Consider the following 27,019-nt stretch of genomic DNA (forward strand, 5'->3'; position numbering starts at 1 on the left):
GTCATTGTCACACTCACTTTAGTAATTTTCCTCATTCAGATTTCACTTTTCATTACATCAGATAAAAAAGAGAGAGATACAGAAAATAGCCTTAAGCCTGGTCGAAAGTACGATAAGATAATTGCGCTACAACTTTTTGCCTCGATTCTCAGCAAGAAAAAGAAAATCATCAAAAAGAATAAGCAATGAAAATAATAAAAAAATAAAAGGTCATATGCCGCTTGTTTAGATGAGGTGAAGAGATTGAGTATGAAGGGCACATGCGCATTAACGTGAATGGCCAGGAGTGGTTGATGTCGTTGTTTACTTTGATTTAGCATAAGTTATGAAACTGAGCAGAGGGAAAGAACTCTACTCCGCGGACTTCTTTACTTCGGGATGTTAAAGTAGCTTAAAAATTATCAAAAAAAAATATATTAGTATGTGTTCAATAGTATTTTTGATCATTTTCACATCTTCATTTCATCAAGTTTTACTCACTGTAAGTATTAAAATGCTAAATTTTATATATTTTTTATCGAATATAACTTTTTGAAAATAAGTGTGTGACTTTTTTCTTTTGAGTTATCTCAGCTGTGGTTGTTTTATTTATATAATCCGTACCATGACGGTGAGGTCAACACCCCGGGTTTGGCGGTAAATTCATAATTATATGTTTTTTAATTACTTTTTAATTAAATTTATTTCGAATATAATTTACAAATTAAAAAATAATTTGATCCAAATGTAATTAAATCGAGTTGGCTTACTATTAAATCATTCCAACAATTTTTTTTTTAAATCTATAAACTTTTAAATAAAACTTCGAAATTATTTTAAGATTGAAAATAAAAGCAAACTTATTTATTAATCCCTTTTTAAAACAAATATCGCAGTCAAATGATGCTTGCACATTATATGATATTTTCACAAATGCCTTGTTATAGTGAAATAGTGATTTATTTCCAGTTGTAATGAATAATATTTTTCATCGTTGTTATGAGATGCAATTCGGTTTCTTTTTCTTTCATTGGTTTTGCACCATTTGTTTTTTTTCATATACTTTCCTGGTAAATAAAAAAAAAATCTTTAGGTGCTCTGTGAAATTTGCTTTTATTGCTTTTTCTCAATATCTATTTATTCTAGGTTTGTTTTTTTTTATGTTAGAATATTAAAAATGTAACGTAACAGCTTAAATATTAATTTTCAATCAATTCTATGTTAAACTTATTCCTAGATAAGAATTTCAAGATAAATTGAAGCGGATTTAAAATTTCTGATTTACAGTATGATTTCCTTCTTAATTTTTTAACTGCAGTTGCACAAGTTTTTATGCATGTGTAATGAACATGTGTAAATTAAACTTAATAAATTATATTTATTTATTTTACTGTATTTTTTAAAAGTAAAATCCTTCTTGAATAGAAATTTCTTACTTTTGTCATAATTTGAATGAAAAAAGTATTTTATTCATTAAATTTTTAATTTAAAAAGTAATTAAATTAAAAAATGCAAGTGGTATTAAAATGCAGTGCTCAGTGTAATATTCAAAATAATTATGTGTGAATGTTTCTTTTAATGTTAATAATTTATTTATGATAATTTAGGATATTCTATTTTCATAATAGGATTTTTTTCATATCAAATCCTTTTAACACTTTAGATTAAATTACTCTCTTTGTTTTTGATTTCATTTGATTAATCTCTTTTCAAGAAAATATCTTTTTATGACTTCCAAAATTTTTTTAAAAAATCTCTCTTTCTCTGTATATATATATGTATATAATTTATAGTTTATAAATAAAATACATTATCTTTTCTAATTACTTAAAATATATCCTGTAGTTAATCTAATTGTTTATTTAGTTCACCTCCTTTCTGCCATACATTTTTTTTTTATTGGAGATCGGATATATGCATTTCCTTTTCTAATTGAACATTATATTATATAAGAAATTTTTCATGCTTTTCTTCAGATTCCATATGAATTTTTTGTTATTAATATAAATAATTAATTTACTATTCATTATAGTAAAGTTATCATAATTAAAAATTCATTGGAAATTGATTATTATTATTGGTTAAATATGTTACGCTCCTGGAGTATTTTAAAATTAATAACTGTAAGAAAATATTTTTTAAAGATAGAATTTTGAATAAAACTTATTGAAACTTTAAAATATCAGTAATTTCATATTTAATTTTTATGTTTTAAAAAAAGATTTAGCTTAATTTTTAAAAATATTATTGAAAAAATAAACATTTATTGTAATAAGATTTGATTTTCTTTCAGTTTGCTGTAAATATATATAAAATTAGTTGGAAATTGATTATTATTATTGGTTAAATATGTTACGCTCCTGGAGTATTTTAAAATTAATAACTGTAAGAAAATATTTTTTAAAGATAGAATTTTGAATAAAACTTATTGAAACTTTAAAATATCAGTAATTTCATATTTAATTTTTATGTTTTAAAAAAAGGATTAGCTTAATTTTTAAAAATATTATTGAAAAAATAAACATTTATTGTAATAAGATTTGATTTTCTTTCAGTTTGCTGTAAATATATATAAAATTAGTTAATTATTTATATTGATAATTTAATTCTTATAAAAAAATTTTATTGAAAAGCCATAAGATCGTAATTTTAACTATTCCTAATTCCTCTCAATCTGATCACATATATCTTCTAAGTTATATATTAAATATTCACTTCTTTGGAACATAAATTAGAAAATTACAGATATGCCTTTAACTACTTGGCTATTCTAAGAGTATAGAATTATTTTATTTTTAAATTTATAAATTGAAATTGTGTCAATCATATACATTTTAATATAATGTAAAATTTACACAGAATTCATGAGTTTCTCAATTTTTTTATGAATAGCAATTGAATCAAACTGATTGCATATTTCCAAAACAAAAGTTGTCTTCTAATCAAATAGTACAGAATTCAAAATGGCTAATAGGTTAAAGGAAGTAACTTCTAAATTGCATCAAAAGTTTATAAGGCAAGGTATGGTAAATTCTTCATTTTGTTTCCCCCATCAGTGATGCCATATTATATTGCAATATCAGACAAATAAAACTCTTAAATTGATTTCTTGCACATATACGATTGAATTTAAAAGAAGTAATATTTATTTCCAGCATTTTTTTGTTGGCGATTAGTATCGTGGTATTGTATGTAAATATTGATTTGTTGCATTTTTTTTCTAGTCACTTAGCTTATCTTTCTTTCTTTTGTTCTCTGATTTTAAATATTTAAAACAAAATGTAAGCAAATACTAATTAGACAAAATTGTTAATATAAAGAAATATAATAAATTCCCAGCAAAAAATATAAAGGACTATTTCAATTTTTATAAAATTGAGAAAAAAATTATGTAATTTATATTTGTAATAAAAAAGTTTTAATTAATAATTGCAGTGTATTAGGTGTAATAAAATTTACGATGTGAAGATTTCTTTTTTTAATTGCATTGGTTGAATAAATTGTATAAATAACATTGCACCCAATCTGACATAGTTTGTAGCAATTTTTTTTTTTTTTTTTTGTCATTGCATAGTCTGAATTTAAATAATCCTTTTTAATTCAACAGAACTTAAACAGAATTAGCTTTATTGCTAAAATATTATTCTTTATAAATTTAAAATTGCATGTAAATAAAGAGAATTTGATTAAAATTTTACTTTAAACAGGCAAAAATAGAAATTTAACTAAAGTAATGTAACTAATGATGCAGATTCTTCCAAAACACATGGACCTCTGCAAAAACAAGATAACAAGGTTTTATATTAATTTGTGCTAAAGTTGCTATCATTAGTTAAAATTAAATTCACTGTATTCCATTTAATACTGTCTCCCATCTTGTTACTTAATTTGTATCTTTTTATTTTTTTATTTTATAAATTATTTGCTTCCTATTTAAAATATCTATTTCTTATATCTTTTTGCTTCATGATTGGCAATGTTGTTATTTTTCTTACTGATTTTGACTTTCTCTTAAATAAATTTTTATGTGTTGTATAAAGAAAATATAATTTCCTGTTTATTCCAATCATTAATTTGGTAACTGCTTACTTTACCATAATGTTAATAAAATTAGGATTTAGATTTTTAAAATAGCTTTAAAAAATGTTTTTGTGATTTCAGACATCATCCAAACAAGATGGACAGTGTGTGATGTATGATCAATGTAAAGGACATTATGGGCCTGCTCCTTGTGTTTATAATGGACCACCAAAGCCATTGCAAAAAGATATTCCTATTGATGGTAATATAACAGCAGTTCAGCTTCTTCAAAATCTTTGTCCAGAATTTGTCACGAGTAAGTTAATGTTTCTTTAAATTGGAACATTATATTTATTGGGAACTAATTAGCTTGAATTGTTTTTATTAACAAAAGATCTTATTGAAACATTGATTGCCACACTGTCAGATTTTTGCTGACAAGCAAATAATTTCGTGCCATAAAATAGACAGATTTAATAAGAGAGACATTTCCAAAAACTGAAATATTTGGTTTGCTAATTTTTGAAATATGCTGTATTTCTAATTAAGATTTATGTCTTTGATTTTTTTTTTTGTTACATGTTTTAGAAAATTACAATCTGCAACTTCATGAAAATTTTAAAACATTTATTTAAGAAAGCTGATAGGTGTAAATTAATGCAGCATCACTTAAAAATTACCCTTGGACTAACTTTTCTTGCAAAAAACATGTTATAATTAATTTGTAAAGGGGGAAAAAAAAAGGTTGAATTGGATTTGGGAGCTGGTTTCTAATTTTAAAAATGTTCAAATGACTGGTGTTTTAATTGAAAAGAAAGGAAAAATACATAACCGGGCAAAATATATAGAAATTGTTTGATTTAAAATGCCTAATTTACATATAAAATAAGTAATTTTGTTAATTTTTTAAAGCTAAACTTATTTTATGTTTTAATAAATTCTGCTTTAATTTGAAAATAAAATACTTGCTTATTAGTTATCTCAGTAGACCTATTATACTTATTTTTAAAGGAATTTCGACTTGTAATTTCTAGAATTATTTCTTGTTTGTAAAATCATCCATAGTTAATACCATAATGTATTTCAAACCTTATATTTATTGGTTAGATAATTTAAAAATTTTAAGCTATGTGAAATGAATTGCTAATCCAAGTGCAAATACATAGTATTCCCGTTCATTTATTTTTTTCCCCTTCTTAAAAATTTGAAGCAATTTTTCAAATTTGAAATAAAACTTTTTACAATATTCATATCAACTGGTTTAATGGCAACCAATGCAAAGTAATTTCTAATATAATTTCTAACTCAAAAAAAAATCATCATAAAAAGAGTTTTATAATAATATAATGCTTCTAAAAATTTTTTTAAAGTCCCTCCTTCCTTTTGTTTGAATATTTTTTGGGGCGGGTTTTGTTTTGTTAAAGGTTTTAAGTAAATATTTATTTTATAAATCTTGTTTTGTGCATTATAAGAAAAATCATCTTGAAATATTATAAATCATAAAATTTACTAAGCTGAATGATTATTTCGATTCCTTCATTTTGCATTCTCTATCTGGTTAAATGGCATCCTTTTTTTTAAATGTAAAATGTTATTTTGATGAAATTAAAAGTCCATAGAATTCTCAAGATTTTTATAAATTCTTATTTTTATTAAAAAAATATAAATATTTAAAAATACTCAATTCGGTACATGTGACTATTTACTATGTTACAACCTTTACATGTAGAAGTTAAGCATGTAGGATACATAATCTGTTTGATAAAGTTATGTGAAATGTTTGCCATATTTGAATTTCTGTTCTAAAGAAGTTAAATCATGTTAAAATAAATGTTAGACCTTACTTTATAAAAATAATATAGGAAAAAAAAATGTGATTAATTGATGAGGAATGTAAAGCATTAAAAATTCTGATTTTATGGTTTTGTAATTGCACTTTCTTTAAAACATTTAGCTTTCATTAGATATGGTTGTATAGCATGCAACAAAGAAAGTTATTTGAAGTTTCATAGAAAATTGGTACATTTTTATTATATAATATCAATAATATGCTGCAAATTTAAGACATGGGCACAGCAGTGAAACTTTTAAAAAGTGGGAAAATAGCATCAGAAATTTTAAAAAAAAAAAGTGAAGGAGCTTTGAAACAATTTATATAGTCTTATAAATTTTGTTAATTTTAAATCTAATGTTCACAAACATTTTGTGAGTTGTTTTTATTATTAACTGAGCAAAGTATAATTCCATAATTTTAAATTTATTTATCTGAACCACGTTGCAAATATTTGAATATTTATTTTCAATATGTGGATTTTTTTTTTAGTGTTTTACTTATTCTAATTCATTTGTAAGTACTGGAAATTTTACCACTAATTTAATATTTATTTTTTTATTTGCAGGTATTAGAAAAATTAAGTTGTATATTAGAAATATTAGTTTTAAAAAAGTTTTGTAAAATATTATAATTAATATTAATTTATTTTATTCAATTGGAAAATTTAAATTATATACATTTTTTTATATCTTTAGATGATGATCCTCATGTCTGTTGCAGTACAAAACAGTTAATTGGTTTTAAGGAGCAAATGGATGTAGCAGAGGTTTCAGGCTTTTCTCGATGTCCTTCATGTTATCATAATTTTCGTCAATTAATTTGTTTTTTGTCATGCTCACCTCATCAAAATGAAATTTTTACTGTTACCAAATCATACTGGAATGGAAAAGATAATGAATCTAAAGACGAAATTGTTGAAGAAGGAGAGTATCATTTATCAGAATTGTAAGTTTATTTAAGATTTAATTTATCACTATCTATATATTGCTGCTAAGTCATATAAAGCAGTATTCCACAGGTAATAGACAGTGTTGATATAAAATCGCTGGGGTAAAGATTACACAAAACATATTTTCATTAAAAACAAATAAAATCTTTATAAAGATATTGATAATTACCTTTTATAAAAAATATATTAATTGATACTTATTATATGAAAATGTAATGATTACCTTTTATTATCAGTAGTAGTAGTGCATATGTATTTTTATCTCCAAACTACTTATCCTCTAAAAAATATTAAAAGTTTTTGAATATTAATAGCTTATAATATTTGTACTTATAGTTTACTTTAATGTTATTGTATTTATTTATTATTAATTTTTCTTTCATCCACTTAGATATGCTTACAGTCTTTTTGACTCGTGTAAAGAATTACAGGGTTTTATTCCTGGTACCCTATTTTTGGATTTTGCTTGTGGTTATTGGGGCAGCAAGGAGTGTAGTCCAGAGAGGTGGTTAGAATTTCTTGGATCAACTCCATATGAAGGAGGTCATTCACCTTTTAAATGTCAATACATATTGCATGTTGAAGATAAAGTGGACATCAATGGGCACACATTTTATCCTATGAAGGAGCCTCATTTCAAGTGGGTACTACAAAAAATTATGTGTTTATTTGTTCAGCTTAAATTTCTGACAAATTTGTTCAAACTATCATTATATGGTTTTTATATATATATTGTTACAAACCTATAATATTGCTACCCGGCACGAATAGAGTCATCGTAAGAAAGACCGTTGTACGATCGGTCCTGTACGTGCTGAGATCAATGAACTTAGAGCTTGGCGACAGACTTGGCGAGCATTTGGCGGCTTGGCGATAAATTTGGCGAGTTTGGCGACTAAATGGATAATACCAGAAAGTTCGAGAACTTTCACGATCCATCCACTAAGACACGAGGTACAGCCAGCTGCGCCCTGATTGGTCTGAACATTCTAGCCCCGCCTCCCGGAACTATAAAAGACAGGCAATCTGTATCGGGGAAGAAGTCGTGTCGTGTGTATCGGGAGAAGTTGTGTGGATCGTCAAAAATGGTGTGTGCGAGTGGTTGGAGTCGCCGACAAATAAGAGAAATTAGAGGATGAGACAGCAAGAAAGCTGCTGAACTAATGAACTATTAGAGATTAAATGCGCTGCGTCATTACGATTTATCGGCGGTATTTATTGTAGAGAAAAATTTTTGTAACAATATATATATATAGCTTTGATTAGCTACTTTAATATTATAAGCTTTAATGCCATTTTCACTTATCTAATCAATGAAATATAACTCTTATATTATTTTTAAAATCTTAATAACACTATTATCAAATAAAAGATTTTTTTTCCCTCCTGTTTGAAACTATGCTCTTATTCATTCAAAACTATATTCCCATTAACCCTTAAAGCTGTTGGGATAATCCATTTTGTAAATTAATATAACTAAGTTAATTATAAAATCAATAGGTTACCCTTAAAGGCCCAGTGTTAAAATCAAAATGGTCAAGATAATCATTTAATTGTTTGTCTAAGTTGTCTGTAGTAAAATTATAAGCACATATCTATTAAAAGCATAATTCATGTAAAAAAATTTTTTGAAGAAAACTTCTTTAATTATCTTTTTGTACCAAATACTTTTGATAAACAATATAATTTCTATTTAAGCTTTTCCAATTTTTTTATGATTTTGTTTAGTTACATTTTACTGTTATATCATAAAGTTTCTACTTTAAATTTTGTAACTTTCAATGGGAAAATACTAAAAAATCCTTAAAGTGTTTATTTCTGTATAACATTTAAGCAATTAATAAATTTATTTAAAATATTAAATATTCTTTTAGATGCTCAGAAGCTCCCCGGCCAGATTTGAGTGCATGTAACTGTTATGACTGTAAAGAAGCTTGTTCAGTTCAAGAGTTAAGTTATTCCCCAGTTATTCCTGAATTAGTTATTATACCTGAACCATTCCGCATTTTTAAAAGAGATGGTCCAACAGTTGTTGCGACTTTGATTTTTGTTTTATCCATTATTACAATCACAATGATATTTTGCTGCCACAAGAATCCTGGCTATTCTCGTAAGTTGATTTTAATGATCACGGCTGCGTTTTTTATCACTGTTTACAAGAATGTCTATTTTACTTATTTTGGTATAAATATGGCTTTGTTCAACATATAGATTCTACATCTTCTGATCAACAATTGTTCCCTATGCCAGATTCTACATCTTCCCCGACTAGTGTTAATCTTGGTTCTCTAGAAGAAGTGGAACCTCTTCGATCGAAAACAAGTGAGTTTTTAAAATTTTATTCAGAATAATTATTCTGGCATTCATTATTTATGTGAAAAATGGGAAATAATTATTATTCTATGCAAGGTATATGCTAATACCTATCAAAATATTTGGAAATAAATGTCAAATTTTGAACATCTGTTATTACATTTTTGTGTTGTATAAGTATCTATCCATATTCTTAAGATTCTTCTTTCTAAAAATGGCTTTGATAAGACATTTTAATATTGCCTTATCTTTTTATTCCCTTGGCTTTAAAACCATTTATCAATTTTCATCAAATATTAAATTATTATTCTGTCCCATATATAAAAGAGACTTGCATTTCGTGACTTTGTAACTATTTCTCCACCAATTTTGTTGATGTAACTTCCTGTGCAAAAAAAAAAAAAAAATGTTTTTTAAATCCCTTGCATTTATTTAAGATCATCCCCCCCCAATCGTCATAAAATTATTTAAAAGATTTTTTTAATTACATTTTATTTTAAATATCTTATTTTTACGAAAACTTGATCTCTGAAATCTTTTCTAATTCTTGCTTTTAATCTATTGCAGATTGTAAAAAGTAATTTTTTTTAAAATTTATATGTAAAAATATTGTAAAATGCCTCTTTTAGTTATTCTATGTTTTTACTTGTAATAATCTCTCTCTCTTTTTTTTTTTTTTTTTTTTAACCTTTACAATTTATTAAAAGTTCTGGTATATGGTATTGAATATTATAATATTAATTAATTTTGATATATCAGTTTTCATCCTAAGGTCTTTAGTTGTTATTTTTATTTTGAAGGGAAACCAAGTTTTATTTGCAAAGTTATTTACAAAATCTCTGGAAAATAATCTTTCTTTCTAAAAAACATGTTTATGATAAATAAAAACAAAAAAAAATATTGAAAGGATTTAAGAATTATCAAAATTATATACCGGGTGCAGCATAAATTCGTGCAAACTTCAAAAAATCATAATAAAAATAGTAATGCTCGAAAAAAATTGCGGTTTGCGGGAATATGTTCAGAGAGCCTTTGGATTTCGTTATTTCCATTAAAAAATGTATTTAAAATTGACCGATAGATGGCGCTCACACTGTCATACTGAGACGGTTTATGCAAATCAGTAACGTTATAGTACATTTTATTTTAAAGTAAAAGATGCTCAACATGACCGCCACCACAAGGTATTAAGTGAGCCGCGTAACTACGCTTATTACAGCTGCGTGTAACATGTCGGCATCGATGCCACTAACGGTCAATTGAATGGCATCTTTCAGTTTCATCAAAGTGGCAGGAGAGCCCCGGTAGACACGAGACTTCAAGTATCCCCACAACCAAAAGTCCGCTGGAGAAAGATCTGGCAATCGTGAGGGCCACTCATTCTTACATCCTCTGCTTATCACTCTGTCCTCAGTGAATGTGTCTAGGAGGAACGTCTTAACGGAACTAGCAACGTGGGGCGGGGCACCATCCTGCATGAAGGTACCGGAAGATAACACACCTCATTGCTGCAAAGCAGGCATAACGTGGTCTCGCAAAAGCCTAAGATAGCGTTCTGTAGTAACGGAACAGGTTTTCTAACCGGATACAGGACAACGCTCTTCAAAAAGGAAAGGTCCTAGAATGAAGAACGCAGTAAAACAACATCAAACAGTCACATGTGGAGAATGTAGTGTTTGGTCGTGTACGCACGAGGGTTTGATGCTGCCCAGATACGACTGTTTTGTGTATTGACTTTACCATGCAATGAAAAGTGGGCTTCATCTGTCCACATGATGTTCAGTAAGCATTGTGAGTCACGTTCCATTTGTGCGAGCACCCATGTTGCAAAGGTTTGTCTTTTCTCTCATTCTGCTGGCAACAACTGGTGAAATGCCTCTATCTTGTACGGATGCAGTTTCAAAATTTCGTGCAGAATGCGTCGGATCAACCTTTCCGGAATTCCTGTTATTTTACCTGCTTTACGGGCACTGGAACTCCCCGTTGAAGTCTCGGCTGCCACATTTCTCGTGACCCTTTGGACAACAGGGACTCGGTCAGCGATGACGGATGGTCTGCTACTTCGTGGACGATCCTCTAATCTTCCCATTTCCTCAAAACAGCGAACTAAATTGAATATCCCATTCTATGAAATGGGTTTTTATTCGCCTTAATTCCTTTCACGTCCGTGACTGTCGCAATGCTTTAGTCGCGGATTCACCGTTCTTATAGAACAGTTTAACCACTAAATCTCGATCCGGTAGCGATAGCATGCTACTGGCGTCGAATGACAGATCCATTTCCAGCCTTCTGTTTTATAGCTATACTGATTTGCATAAACAGTCTCGGTATGACGTGTGAGCGCCATCTATCGGTCATTTTCTAAATGCACTTTTTTTAATGGAAATAACAAAATCCAAATTTTCTCTGAACATATTCCCACAAACTGCAATTTTTTTCGAGCATTACTTTTTTTATTATGATTTTTTGAAGTTTGCATAAATTTATGCCATACCCGGTATGTCATTTACTATATCCATGAGATAGTAAATGGCTTTAAATGGAATAACTGCATTTAGTTGTAAAATTAGCTGTTGTTTTTTAATGTTGAATTATTATTGTAAATAAAATAAAGTAGTAATAGCTGATTCTTTATATAATTCAAATCACCTTATTTTTATCAGTGAGATACAATTTTTATTTTATAAAATCTGAAAATTCAATTCGTGAAACTTGTAATGAATTTCACTGAATTGTTAATTTATATCTATTGTTTATTGAGATTTTGTTTTTGTTGAATTATAGAATTATTGCAACATTACATAATAAATGGGGGGACTATGAAATTTAATAATTTGCCATTTTATAAATTTTTATAGACTTGTTTCTTTTTAATTTCAGATTCAGTTCCTGTATCAAGAATTAATTCTCCAAGAAGATCCCAAAAGTTACAATCTAGTCCATCCAAGTTTCAGCAGCTTGGAAGTTGGTTTGAAAAATGCTTAGAGACTCAGTTCAGATCTTGGGGTCTTTATGTGTCTCAAAAACCAATAACTATTATGGTTGTTTCTCTTTTTATATGTAGTGTCTTTTCTTTTGGTTTGTTCTTAAATTTTGATGTTACCACAAATCCAGTTGATCTTTGGGTTTCATCTGACAGTGAAGCTCGAAAAGATATGGAGGATTATAATAGACATTTTGGGTTAGTGGTTTTATAGTTCAAAATAATTAATATTTCAAATTTTTAATGTGGTTTTATTTTTCTAATCTTTTAAATTTGTTTACAAATAACAAATACGTTTTGACATCTGTTTATAATATTTTTTTCTTTTAATTTTTTTTTATAAATATTTGGCATTCCATTATGTCATAATTTTGTTTGATTTTTAATGCTCTTAACAAGAAAATATTTACCTGGCAAATTAAAACTTATTAACTAAATTTTGTTTCCAAACTGTAATTCCATCTTTTTTTAAAATATGTTACTTACTCATTACTTTTAATACAATAATAGTCTTGTTATAATGTTTGTTTAATAAAATTATATTCATTTATTACATTCAATTTTTATATCTTTTCTAGGCCTTTTTATAGGATAGAACATATTATCATCACACCAAATAATAAGGAATCATTTTATCATCCTGTCATTCTGAATCATGAATTAAAAAATATTTCATGGGGCCCTGTTTTTCAACAGGATTTTTTGTTGGCTGTAAGTTATAAATTTTTCATCCTTACGTTGATATCCTTTGTAAATATATTATATTTTTAATCTGATTTTATAATTTAAGAATATTTTTAAATACTCTGTTTTATATCCTTAAAATAAAAATCAAATAAATATCAGATAAAACTAAAAGTTGTGAGAAGATGACATTATGATTTAAAATTAATTTTAAAGATAAAATTTTTATATATGTTAATATTTAATATTGCTATTTAAAATTTTTAAACTCTTAGAAATATTTCTAATTAATTATGTAGAAAATTTATTTTATTTCAAAGCATTTTTGACACTTAATCTATTATGTTTAAAAAAGTCTATAATTTAATTACATATTTTGTATCAATTATTAGAATTAACCTGATATATAGCAACTACTGTAAGAATTTTTTTAAAATTATTTTTGTGAACTTCTGTAATAATGCAGTTTATTTTTGTAAAATTCACTTTATCATCAGCAGATGGCACATTTTGTTATCTGAAGAAACAATAGTTTTATAGCTTTACAGTGAAAAAAAAAAAAGTTTATAAATGCAAATTTCAAGGATTTTGTTCTTTATTTATCAGCAAGTATGAGGAATAAAGATAAATATAAATATGAAAAATAAGTTAATGTTTCTGAAAAAATTGGGAGATATATATTTACAAACTTAAAGACAATTTTCATCTTTTTTTAATGAATTGGAGGTCAAATATTCTGGGTTGCTTATTATAATGGGGTTTAAAAACGATAAGTTTTCAATTTTTTCTCTTTTGGTAACTGTTAAGAATAAAAATAGCATTTTCTACAAGCCATAAATCTATGCACCAAAATAAAAAAAAATAGCACATATTCAAGATTTATCCTTCTTGCTTTTTTAGTAAAGTGCTTTTACAATGCAAATGTGAAACCTGGAAAAGATTGCATCAATATAAGCATTTGTGACTTATTTAAAATTTTCAATTCTAAGTTAAATCTTTGGGAGTAAATGATGATCTAACATGTTTTCCAAGATATGGAAGAATAAATAAATTTTAGATTAAAATACATTATAAAGTTCATTGGCAAAAGTTGCAAGCTTTAGAGTTAAATTTGAATTATGGCTTTCAGACAATCATTGTTTAGGAGAGAGGTTCTTCCTCCCCCCTTCTGTTTTATATGAAATATTGAAACAATATCTAAAGCAAATGGAAGTAATCTTGGTTCTGACTTGGAGACAAAAAAATTTTTTAAGTGAGAGTGATTGTGAATTCTATAGACTTTAATAATCCAAAATTAAAAATGCACATAAAAAATGCATTGTAAAATTTGTAAGTAAATTTTTTTCTGTGGTTAGAAATATATATCAGTACAAGTATTGTGGGAGTAGATAAATGTTTTGTGTTTTCTCAAATATCCTACATTCATTATAAATTATTTTAAAAATAATTATAATTATTGCAAATAAATTTTCTGCCAAGGTAAGACTAAAGATTTGTTCCAGAAAGTAAAAAAAAAAAAATTATTAATCATATTATTTTAAACGTGCTTTTAAATTTTCTATGGGACAAAACAAAACAAAAACTTGTTTTCCAGTCCTTTTTCTCTTGGATATGACATAAATCTAAAGTTTTCTTGTTTTAATTGTAACAATCTCAATGCAAATGATCTTTTGAAATGTTAACTTCTTTTCTTATATGTGTGTAAGTGAGGCATAATATTGTTTACTATGTTGACAGATATTAGATTGTATTTTCCTCTTTCAAATTTATTATAATCAATTGAAATGTAATTTTAAAATACACTTTTATTTTAAAGAAGAAAAAAAATACTAAATGATTTTATTTTGTTCCAGGCTCTAAACTTGCAATTACAGATTGAAAATTTGACTGCCACATTCAATAATGAAACAGTGCATTTACAAGACATTTGTTTATCACCTTTAAAACCACTCAACTCAGCCTGTTCAATACAAAGTATCTTTGGATTCTTTCAAAACAATGCTGATTTTTTCCAAAGGAAGATTGATTATTTAACACATTTCAAAAGATGTTCTAAGTAAATTTTTTTCCCCTTTATCTTTAACACAAATATTCCATGTTTTAATTTTGATATTTAAGGCTGGTTTTTATTTCATACAGTGCTCCAAAAGATTCAAAATGTTTTGCTCCATTTGGTGGACCTATTGATTCTGCTGCTGTTGTTCTCGGAGGATTTAATGAGACTTATGATTCTGCTCAAGCATTAGTTATTACAATTCCAGTCACAAATTATAATGATTATGACATGACATTGAAAGCCAGGATTTGGGAATATCAGTAAGTGTTTTTCTTTATTATTATTTTTAACACATTTATCTACATGCTCATAAATTTAATTCTTGAACTGAAATGTTTATGTAGTTTTAATAAAATATCTTTTTTTTTATACTTATCTTGAATTTTTATCATCTAAATTTTTATTTCTTTAGATTCCTGTCATTCATTAAGAATTATTCACATCCATTACTGAATATTGCATACAAAGCAGAAGTGAGTATTATTATTTATTTCCTTCACCTATTTAAATTAAAATTGTTGTTGAATGTAAAATTTAAAAAAAAAAAAAAAAGATTTTATTGTAGATATATTTTTTTATTATGACTTAAAGTGTAGTTGAATTCACTTTTAAAGCTTTTAAACTCCTTTGCTTTTAAACCCTAATTTAAAGTATCTCCTGCTTCTAAACTATGTTTCTTTAACAAAAATTATACTATAACCCATACTTAAGTCTGTATGATTTTCAATTCATTATTTTATACTAGTTACCTTTAAAATTAAACCCAACATATATTCCCAGCAATCCTGATGGTTATCAATGAAATCTGTTTTGCATAACTTAGATTTTCATGATTCCCGCAACAAAGCATTTTAACCCTTTAAAGACACACGGGATATTTAAACAATGAGAATTTTATAAAATCAGTCTCGAAAGGGTTAACACATAATACATGTATTAAGGTAATATTGATATTAAAGATATACCTTAAAGTCATTTAATACCATTACACTATTACTCCTTGTTCACATGAAAATTAATAATAGAAACCATTTCTAGGGCATTGTAGTGATATTAAAGGCATAACTGTCCAACTAATCAATATTCTAATTGCATGTTTTCCATGGTACAGGTCTTTCTTGTTCCATATATAAATTGTGCAAATATTAAACAAAACTTTTCTTCCATGGCTTTCATTAATAGAATGTGCTATTAAATAATTGATGAAACATTGAAAAGGGTTTTAATTTATTTACAGTAATGAAATTTATTATTGGAAATTATGTGAAAAATATATTTAAGTAATCTTCAAAATTGAAACAAAAAAATTGCTTTATAATTAAATTGCTATTAAAGGTTTTATTGTTATTGTTATTATGTTATTAATTATTAAATATGTTAAAATCTTGTTTCAATTTTAAAATTTCAAAAAAAAAAAAATGAAAATCACTGGCTGTTGTACATTCCCATCTTCTAAAGTGTATTTGTGCCAAATTTAATAGTTCTAGATCATAGATCTAGATCATTTAATAGTCTGGCCAGTGGGGTGCCAACCAGCAGACACTCATTCTTCATTACTGATTAGCCACCTTTAGTAAAAGAGCTAATTTTCCAGTCATTAAATTTTTCAATTAAATATTTTATGGAGCCTGATATTTTAGGCTTAAAAATATTTTTAAGCTTCAAATTTTGTTAATCGTATATATCGTACTATTTTAAAAGTCTTACACCATTCTGTTCATTGTATTGTGCATTTCCCTACTTTTTTTGTCATCTGTCTTTATTTGAACCTAAATTTGAAATGGAAGTGATTAAATTTCCACTAATGCAATGTTTTTTATTTAAACCAAACATATTTTTTTTTTAAAAATTATGAATGTATAAATTCTATCTGTGCTGAAGTCTTATGTGTACTAGAAATTTTTTATTAAATTTATGTATTTTTTTCAAAGGTGTATTCTTTCTGTGTGATGTGTCATAATTTTCCTATGATTTGTTGTATAATTGAGTTTTCAATTTTACTTTCAAAAGGATTTAAATAAATGCAAATGATATTAATAATTCATTTTGTTTCAGTCAATAAATGTATATTTGAAAAATTATGAAAATTGAATTTTATACTGTTTATTTGTGCTTTGAACTATATCTAGTAAAATATTGACACTTATATTTAAATCAAAGACATTTCAATCTTCTGCTACCAAATCTAAACGAGTTATTAAAATTTGAAAATCTTTATTTTAGTACAATCAATAATTTTATAATTTTTGACAAATCAGCTTGAGAGGAACTCTCAGTACAGATTGATGCATCTTTGAGACAATTATTTATGTAACAATTATTTATATAATATTTATTTAACAGTAGTCGTTTTAAAATAAATTTAAGAATTTTAAATCCAGTTATTTTTATTTAAAAAAATTAATACATAATTTCAGTGAAAGAAAGCTAACTACAATTAGGAATCAATGCTATTTTTGAACTCGTTTAATTTTGTTTCATGTGTTCAGTAGTATCATTGGATTTTTCCAATCATCGGTAGTGTTAACTTCTGAATTTTAATATTTGACATTCAGAAAGAATCAATTCCTTTCTTTTCTTGCAACACCACATAGCATTTAGTTTTAGTTATCCTAGATAAATTTGACAATATTGAAAATATGCATTATTATGTAACAGATGGTTTACTAAAGATTTTAAATTTATTTAATCATTGTATCTTTATTTTATACAATGCATTAATGCTTTGCATGATAAAAATGCTTAACTAAAGAAAAAAAAAATTTCAGCCAAGAGTTTTATTTTAGGCGGAACAAAATAATTTCTTTTGCAGTACTAAATATTGCTTTTTGTTTTTAAGATTTATTCGTTTTTTTAAAAAAATTAAAACACTAAGGTAGTTTTGATTAAAAAAATTGAATACCAACAAATCTTTTGTGTTTATTTAGAGATCTATTCAAGATGAAATTGAAAGAGGCAGTCATTCTGATCTTCTAACAGTGGCTATCAGTTACATCCTCATGTTTGGTTACATCACAGTTTCTCTTGGAGAATATCATCAGTGCAAGACTTTGTTGGTATATGAACATTAGCCAAAGTTTTTACTTTTTAAGCATTTTTCATTAAATATTTTATTTTGTTAAAATATTCCTTAATCTTTATACTGATATATAAAATTTGTTTTTTTTTATGCATTCTTTAAAGAAGTATTAAATTTTTATTTATTTTCATTTTTGTTTATTTCATATTTTCTTATTTCATGAAGTTCATTTTAAATTGGGTTGATCTTATTTAATAAGGTTATTCTAGATAAGATTAAGCCTTCTAGATAATTTCTCTTTTTCTTGCTTTGTATATAAACACTGTAATTATTAAATTTTGAATTCCCAGACTTTTGAATTTTATATTTGTTTGAAATCGGTTTACTAATTATTAAATCAGTGACTTGGGAAAATTCAAACATTGTTAATGAAATGAAGTTAATTTATTATTCCCTTTTTAAAATAAGAAAAAAAAACCCACATTAATTTAGTTAATCTATTTACATTTTTAAAATAAAATATTTTTACTTATTCAACCAACTAACAATTATTTATTATGTATTCAGATACATTAAAAAAAAATTATGTTATTTTATCTACTGTATTAAGATGTAACTTTTCATTTTAAACTTACTAATTCCTAACAACATAAAGCCAATTCAAATAATTGATTGCTTTTTTAATGGTTTTTATTCAATTTAAAGATAAATCCTTAATGTTTTTACTTGATTATTTTATTTAAATATCTAGCAATATTATTAGTACTTGAATTAAAGAATTACATTTGAAACTAGGATTTCTTAATTGTATCCTCTTTTTTTCTTTTTGTGCAGGTAGAATCAAAATTTACTCTAGGTTTCTTTGGAGTACTTATTGTACTTATATCTGTGATTTCTTCTCTGGGCCTCTTCTCTTTCTTAGGCATTCCAGCTACCTTGATTATTGTCGAGGTTATACCTTTCTTGGTGTTAGCTGTGGGGGTGGATAATATTTTCATACTGGTACAAGCGTTTCAGGTATTGATGATTTTATTCTTCTATATAAACATATATTAGTACATTATCATTTTGTTTTGTTGAAATAAAGAAAACTTAATTATACATTCTGAACATAGAGAGAAGAACGAAAGCCTGGTCAATCACTAGAAGAAAGGATTGGTTATGTTGTTGGGAAAGTTGCTCCAAGCATGTTATTATCCAGCATTTCTATGTCAAGCTGCTTTTTTATTGGTATGAAAAATCTAATCAAAAATAGCTCTTTTCTGAACATTTCTATATTCTATAATAAAAAAAACCACACATTCCCATGGTGCAAAAAGTTTCTTTGCATTCTGTGAATTGATTGAAATACTAGAAATTATCTCTAATTCATAATTAATAAATATTAATATTAATTTTTAAATATTAAGGAAAATAACTAAAAACTTAGTTATATAATTAAAAGCGTGCCTTTTTATCTTTGCATTTTGAAGTGTATTAACTTTTTGATCAGTCATTTGCTTTTTATGTTTATTGGGAATGGAAACATTCACGCATTACTAATGAAATGCTCAAGATCTTTCTCTTTATTTTTAAATCATATATAGTAACTCGTACTGTTGTTTTGTGTTGTATTACTATTTGAACTTCCCAGTGTATAAATAGAGAGCTATTTTAAACTATAAATAATTAGTTTATTAAAATTTGCTTTTTTATAAGAAAATAAATAATAAAATAAATGCATCAACATTCTACTATTAAATATTAAATGTCATTACTAGTCAAACAATTCTTTGCCAATATTTATAAAGTGATGTCTAACTTTAGCAAAGTTTATGCATTGTTCAATTATGATCGGCTGTGGTTAAACTTAATATCCTTTCCTTAAAAAAAAAAAAAAAAAAAAAAAATCTATAAATACATTATATCTAATGAAAAAATATGCAACAAAATTATTAAAACAGTTAAGCACTTTATTTTAAAAGAGTAACCTGAACTCTCAAAATACATATAAATTATAAAAATGAAAATTGTATAAAAACTAGTGAAATCTTCACTACCATATTTCTGAATTTTTTGCTTTATTTATAGGTACATTGACCAAAATGCCAGCTGTGCGCTTATTTGCATTATACGCTGGTGTGGCATTGCTAGTGAATTTCTTTTTACAAATGACTTGTTTCTTAGGGCTTTTCATTTTAGACTCCAAAAGGCAAGAGGTATGTTTAGTATGCTTATTTGAATATTTGTTTTCAAGAATCAGTATTGTTAAAAAATGTGCCTTATAGTTAGTTAATTAATTATAATTTGTTACTAAATTTTTTTAATGTCATGTGCATTAATGCAGTAAATGAGATTCCATTTTTCATGCTCTACTGAATTAATAAATGAAATAAGCTATCTGACATTTTAGAAAAAGTCTCATAAATTATTAGAAATAAAAAAAATTGTATCATAATATTTTTTTATTACTATTCAAAGAATGATTTGTTATTTGATGATGAAAAATTCTTTATATAATCCCAAAAGTGATTCCTCCAACTCTCCTAAGAACTAAAAATGTATGCTTGCTAAAATTATATATAATACAAATTTCAGGGGGGGGGAAGCCATATTTTTTAAATTTTATATTTTCCACTACGCACAAACGAAACAAAACCTATCCAAAACCAAAGAATTCAATTTAAATTCAAAAATGCCTAATTATAGGAAATTTTAAATATATGCTTAAACTAAAACTTTTTTTTTTTTTTGTCTTTTAATTTCATATTAAAAGAATCATAAGTAAGGTTATGTTTGTTTTTTAGATCAACATTATTTATCTCACCAAATTTAATGACTTTTTAAAAATGTCTTTTCATTTTCTTTTCAGCTCATGTAAATTTATATTATTTTCAATAAGTGCTTTGATTTTAAAAAAAAATCAATTTGGATAAAAAAAAATTCACAACTTCCAATTACACAGTCTTCGTAATGATTGTCTTTTTTTTTTTTTTTTTTAGAAAAGATAATATGTGTCCCTTTTAATTGCCCTTTTTTTTGAAAAATGTAATATCTACTTATTGATTAAACTTCTTGAATATGCATGCTGTGTGTTTTATAATGAAAGATTGATTTCTGATCTTTTTCTGATGATGCCAGATTTTCTTTCTGCCTAAATTTATTGTCCATTATAGATAATAAAAATAAAAAGGTAAGCTCAGTCAATGCAATTATTTTTGGCAGCCGAAATAAAGATTATGGTTTGTTAAAAGATAAACGATCATTCCATAGTAAAGATATATATCAATTATTTCAAAGGGGGTCAATAGCTTAAAAACTTAGCAAAATTGTTTGTTGCAATGTTTCTTGCTTTTATTTGTAAAGAATAAATGAAATACTTATCTATGTTAGATTGCAGAAACTTTTATCATTTAGTTTTTTTAGAAAAAGAATGAAAATGCATTCATGATTAATTTTGGCACAGATTCAGATTGATCTTTCTATATTAATTTTATATTTCATAAACATTTTTTTATATATATTAGAAATTGTTTCACCTTTTGAAATCTTTGCAAATTAAATTTCTGTTTTATTTTAGACTTATAGATTAGATGTTTGCTGTTGCATTAGGACTTCAAAGAATATTTCTAATGTAAAATCATCTTTCAAGGAAGGACTAATGTTTAAAAGTATAAAAAATATATACTCGCCTTTTCTTATGAAAAATTCTGTTCGATATGTTGTGGTAAGTTCTTTTTATGTATATTCTATTACTTTTATTTAAAATGTCTCTTTTCAGTTAGTGAATGTTTATAAAATATTTTTTGCTTTATAGATGGTAGCTTTTATGGCATGGCTTTGTTCATCTGCTGCTGTTTTGGATAAAATAGAAATAGGATTTGATCAGAAATTATCTGTTCCTGAAGTATGTATTAATTTTTTTACATAAATTCAAAATTTATTTGAATTGAAAGTAGTGCATTTCTCATGAGGTATAAAACTGCTTGTATGATTTGGATTTTTTTTATTTATTATTTATTTACTAGGATTCATACATGCTGCAATATTTTGAATCTCTAGAAAAATATCTGTCTGTTGGGCCTCCTGTTTACTTTAGTGTAAGTTCTGGTTATAATTACACTGATCCAAAGGCACAGAAAAAAATTTGCTCGGCACATAGCTTTTGTGACTTCGATTCCATTAGCACTGCATTGGGAAGAATGGCTATGGTAAAAAATAGGTATTAAAATTTCTTTTTACTTTAAATTGTTGAAAAAATGTTTAACTTGTCTCTAAATTTATAAAATTATTTGTAGAACATTTATTGCTCTTCAGCCTTTGTCTTGGTTGGACAATTATTTCGAATACTTGCAAGCTGAATCGTGCTGTTATGAATTCCGTAGTAATGGAACGCACTGCCCATCTTATGTCGCTCATCAATACAAAAGTATCTAACAAATTTGTAATTTGCTTATTTTTGCTCAAAGAACTATTGTTTCTTAAATATTCTTCAAACATGTTTTTTTTTTTTTTAATTATATGAATTTTTATTCTTAATTTAAGGAATGTGTAGATCGTGTCAAGAAAAAGATCCCACTACTTTATCAGAAGCAGAATTCATAAGAAGACTACAGTTTTTCCTGTCTGATTCCCCATGGGAAAAGTGTCCAAAAGGGTGAGGCTTTTTTTTAATAAACAGCAGATTAAATAAAATCTGTAAGATCTTTATAATCCATAAGCAGACATCTACAGTAGTGCTTACTTTTCAGTGCTACTAATTTAAGATATATATCTTTGAATTGTTTTTAAGTATATTGAATTTTCATATGTGCATTTTCTGCTGTACGTGAAAAAGAACTATTTTATTTCTTTCCCAAATTGGCTGACTTCTTAATTTGTGCTTGTTTCAATCCCTCTCCCCTCCCCCAAATTTGTATTCTCTATTATAACTATTTTTTGCAGGGGAAAAAATGACCTAGTATTTTTTTTAACTGAATTAAATGCATATACATGATTATTTGTAATCTTTTTCCCTATCTCAATTGTAATTGTGTATAAATTATCAAATAAAATTTTTCATAAATTACTTGATTTAAATAAAATTTCAAATTTTTTTCATTGTTTTTATCATATTAAATTATTTCTTTTCTGTGGCAAAAATATTTTTTTATTGTTTTATGAAATAATAAATAAAGAAATGCCTAAAAAACATTTCATTTCATAAACATTTATATCTATGCTTGCACATAATTAATCATTTGGTAATGAAATGACTCAATTACACTTTTCAATTTCTTCTGAAGTACAGTTTATTATTTCTTTATAATATTTACATGTTTTGATTGAACACAAATTCTGACCTAAATAATGCCTTTCTTTTAACAAACTATATTTTTTGCAAAATATATGTTCACGTCAAAAAAAAAAAACTTATTTATTTTTAAGTTTTAATTATAATCTTTTCTTTATGTGCATTAGGTAGAAAATATTTCACTTTTTTAATTTTACTGTGAATATGGAATCTAAAATTCTTTTACCGTTTACACAAAGAATTTTTAAGTATTTCACAGTTATTTATTTAATAATTCCAATGTGGTTAATATTAATAGAATAGAGAATAATGTTGAAATTTTTAAAATTATTTTTCATTGATGTATTATTTCCAAAATTTTGTTTTACAGTGGTAAAGCCATGTTTGGTTCTGCTATTGAATTAATCTCATCAGAGAATACTACAAAAATTGGTGGTGAGTAAATTGTTTTTTCTCTTCTGAAGGGAATTCTTTTATTCTTCATTATATATATTAAATAACAATTTTTTAAGATGTTTAATATGTATCGATATTTAATAAAATATTTCTTGAATGCATTATTAGAAATTTGATTGTTTAAAAGAGAAATTGCATTTTAACATATGTATTGATTCTTGCATTAGAAAATTAATTTTTATTTAAAAAATGTTAATTTATAATAAACAAAAATCTCAAACCTTTAATCCAAAGTAGAAATTAAGTAATCTAAATTTATAAGAAAGACCCACTTCCTTCCCTTCTATTGGTGCATCACTAATTTTAGAATATTACTAATATTCAAATAACTTACTTTTTTGTTATTTCAGAGTTTTCTTGCATTAGAGAATAAACGTTATTTGTTTCATATAAATTTTTATTTCCTTGGTGTGATTATTTAATTATAGCAAAAGTGTATCACATAATGCTTAATTGTATCATAATGATTTCTTTTCTGAAAATATGCATAATTCTTTTACTTTCTTTATGATAATGACTATTAAAAATTGATTAATAAAAGGTATTTGTTAATGTAATTCCTTTTTTTTTTTTTTTTTTTTTAGCTACGAATTTTATGACTTATCATACGGTTTTAAAGACATCAAAAGATTTTTATGAAGCACTGGACTGGTCAAGAAAAATTGCTGTTAATTTAACAGAATCTCTTAGAAATGCTACAGACAATTCTGAAATTCGTGTTTTCCCTTACAGGTTAGTTTGATTGCTTTCTTAGTAATTTATCGTATGCTTTAGTTTCTATGCCAATGACATGTTTAAATCGTGGTTATATCATTAATAATGTGACACATATTTTTTGAAATATTTATAAATAATTAAAGAGCAAAGATGAAAATTGAATATAATTTAATAGATTCATTTAAAATGCTGCAAATATTTTAAATTCTTAGAGAAGTTTATTTAATATTGAATTTGCAAGTATTGATTTTGAATAAATATTAAGTTTGATATTAGAGTTTTATTGCTTTCTGTTTTATTTTATTTTACTCCCAAGTTTTTACTTTGACGAAAGTTAATTTTATAATGAATGCTTTTACACTTAAACCTTTGGGTGCACATTTGTTTAATAAACTTATTTCATTTGGAGTATATTTAATTTTTTAAGCAAGCAAAGGCAGTGGATTTTATATGTGATTTCATTCATTTCATATTATTTGTTATATATACTCATACATAATTCTGAGATAACTTAAGGTAATTAGTGTCACAAAAACATTTAAACAAATAAATCGAAACAAATGCATGCCATTCTGATACATCAAATATACCCAAAGAGTTAATTATAAAACTTCATATTTTATACCTAAGGAAATTATGATTATTTTGTATTTTAACAGAAGGGTTTAACAGCTGAGAAAATGTCTGAAATTATCATTTAAATCTTCATTGTATGAATGATGTAAATATTATATGTTTTATCATGTTCTTAATGTTATATGAATTCTTAATTATTTGTATTTTACTGAATTCAATCAAAATATTAATGAATATCATAAGAATACAATACATGTAAAGTAATTTGAGCATTATTTTGAAATACCTAAAAAGTGTAACTATGAAACACTTCATTAAAAAAAAAAAAAAGAAAGAAAGGTTTTGAAAATTAAATTCTACAATCATTGTCTTTAACTTTTGAATCATTTTAATTCATCAATTTGCATATTAATGTAATAAACTGCGTTTTTATCTACTTTTAAAAATGTGTTCAGTTACATAACTGATGTAGAAAAGTGAAGGAATTTTAAGAGCAATCTTTAAAGGGTAAAATATATTTATTTTAGATTTGATAAACTAATTTGCTAAAAATCATGTTATACGCATACATAGATTTACTGTCTTCTACATTTTAAAATAGCATTTATTATTAAAAAATTTTATTTAATCAGGCAATTATTTCTTGAAACATTTTTACTTCATGATAATTTTTTCTTTCATTACTAAGCATATATCTTTATAAAATTTTTTGTTTCCTTTAACTTTTTCTCTGCTTCTCTTGCAGCCTTGTGCATGTTTTCTATGAACAATACCTAACAATGTGGCCCGATACTTTGAGAAGTCTTGGCTTATCCACCTCTGCAGTATTTGTTGCAACATTCCTTTTATTAGGGTTAGATTTGCACTCTGCTGTTATAGTTACAGTATCAGTAATTTCAATTGTGATCAATATTATGGGTCTCATGTACTGGTGGGATATATCACTGAATGCTGTGTCATTAGTAAATCTTGTAGTAGTGAGTATTTAGATTATTTTAATTCTTTTAGATTCAATATGTAGTGCATTACTTAAAATTCTTTCTTGTTAGACTTCTAAAATATTCATTGCATGAAATGTACTCATTTCATCATTTACCTTTAATTATACGTGAAAATGGAATCAATATTTCATTTAAAAAACTATAGAGTTATTTACTCCCTATATCTTAGTAAATATCTCTCTATAGTTTTTTCTCCATAGGGAAAAATATTGGTTATTTGATTAAAATTTTCAAAATCTTTTCAAATTGTTACTTTTTTTTTTTTTCAATTACATGCAGCATTTTAAAATTAATTAATCAACAACAACACTGATTTCTTCTTTAAAATCCTATATTGCATTTTTTTTCCAGTTGTGTGAACTTTTATTACTGATATTTTATAAAAATAAATGAACCCATAGGAAATTTTTTGCATAATTTCTTTAGTCTTCTGTGTTAACATGATGCATGAATCATCTGATTTAATAATTTTGCTATTTAGTTGATGCATGATTTTTGGAATGGGTCATCCCTACCATAGGTTGAGCATCTGGGGTAATGTGTAGATTAAACTGCTGTGACAGCATAGTCAAATACTATGATGGATACAAAATGATTCCCCTATGTTGATACCACCTACAATGTGGTTACAACCTTACATAGGTTTGGAGGAAACCATTGCTATACTTACTGAGGAAGTTAGAACCTACTTACATATATGGCAGTTTCTCATCCCCATATCTGAGGTGCCATATAAATCTCATATAAGCTAAAAATGCATAAAGAAATCAAAACCTAATCAAATTTGTTGAAATTGATCCAAATGTATTGTATTAAAAAAAATTATTAGTACATTTAATTGTGCAGGTTTTTATAATGAAATATAAATGTCCAGATATAGATTTAAACAAGATTTTCATTATCAATTTGTTGCATAAAAAAACACTTTATACTATGTGATATATATATCTAATGTTTCTAATCATGTATATTTTGTACTTGTTACAGGCTGTTGGTATATCTGTCGAATTTTGTTCACATCTAACAAGAAGTTTTGTTTTAAGTGAAAAACCATCTCGTGTTCTTAGAGCACAAGACGCTTTATGTCAAATGGGAACTTCAGTAAGTTAATTCTTGATTAATATTTTTGTCTCGCCCCCAAAACAAACTTTTTTATTATT

General features: G+C 25.7%; 1 protein-coding gene across 1 annotated transcript in view; it reads left to right on the forward strand.

Moving 5' to 3' along the window:
• The first annotated feature begins 287 nt into the window (after window positions 1-287).
• Window positions 288-27,019, forward strand: part of LOC129965743 (NPC intracellular cholesterol transporter 1-like) — a 32,125-nt gene continuing 5,393 nt past the window's right edge. Inside the window, exons 1-24 of the mRNA XM_056079891.1 lie at window positions 288-481; window positions 4,141-4,315; window positions 6,529-6,778; window positions 7,174-7,422; window positions 8,657-8,892; window positions 8,994-9,104; window positions 11,976-12,276; window positions 12,657-12,789; window positions 14,616-14,818; window positions 14,902-15,078; window positions 15,231-15,291; window positions 17,746-17,874; window positions 18,672-18,854; window positions 18,953-19,067; window positions 19,908-20,035; window positions 21,397-21,543; window positions 21,634-21,723; window positions 21,845-22,038; window positions 22,115-22,245; window positions 22,362-22,473; window positions 23,480-23,544; window positions 24,150-24,297; window positions 25,604-25,835; window positions 26,847-26,960. Of these exons, the coding sequence (XP_055935866.1) occupies window positions 422-481; window positions 4,141-4,315; window positions 6,529-6,778; window positions 7,174-7,422; window positions 8,657-8,892; window positions 8,994-9,104; window positions 11,976-12,276; window positions 12,657-12,789; window positions 14,616-14,818; window positions 14,902-15,078; window positions 15,231-15,291; window positions 17,746-17,874; window positions 18,672-18,854; window positions 18,953-19,067; window positions 19,908-20,035; window positions 21,397-21,543; window positions 21,634-21,723; window positions 21,845-22,038; window positions 22,115-22,245; window positions 22,362-22,473; window positions 23,480-23,544; window positions 24,150-24,297; window positions 25,604-25,835; window positions 26,847-26,960 (3,744 nt within the window). The 5' untranslated portion in view covers window positions 288-421. The remainder of the gene's footprint in view (window positions 482-4,140; window positions 4,316-6,528; window positions 6,779-7,173; window positions 7,423-8,656; window positions 8,893-8,993; window positions 9,105-11,975; window positions 12,277-12,656; window positions 12,790-14,615; window positions 14,819-14,901; window positions 15,079-15,230; window positions 15,292-17,745; window positions 17,875-18,671; window positions 18,855-18,952; window positions 19,068-19,907; window positions 20,036-21,396; window positions 21,544-21,633; window positions 21,724-21,844; window positions 22,039-22,114; window positions 22,246-22,361; window positions 22,474-23,479; window positions 23,545-24,149; window positions 24,298-25,603; window positions 25,836-26,846; window positions 26,961-27,019) is intronic.

The sequence above is a fragment of the Argiope bruennichi genome, chromosome 4 (assembly GCF_947563725.1).
Source record: "Argiope bruennichi chromosome 4, qqArgBrue1.1, whole genome shotgun sequence".
Taxonomy (NCBI): Eukaryota; Metazoa; Arthropoda; class Arachnida; order Araneae; family Araneidae; genus Argiope; species Argiope bruennichi.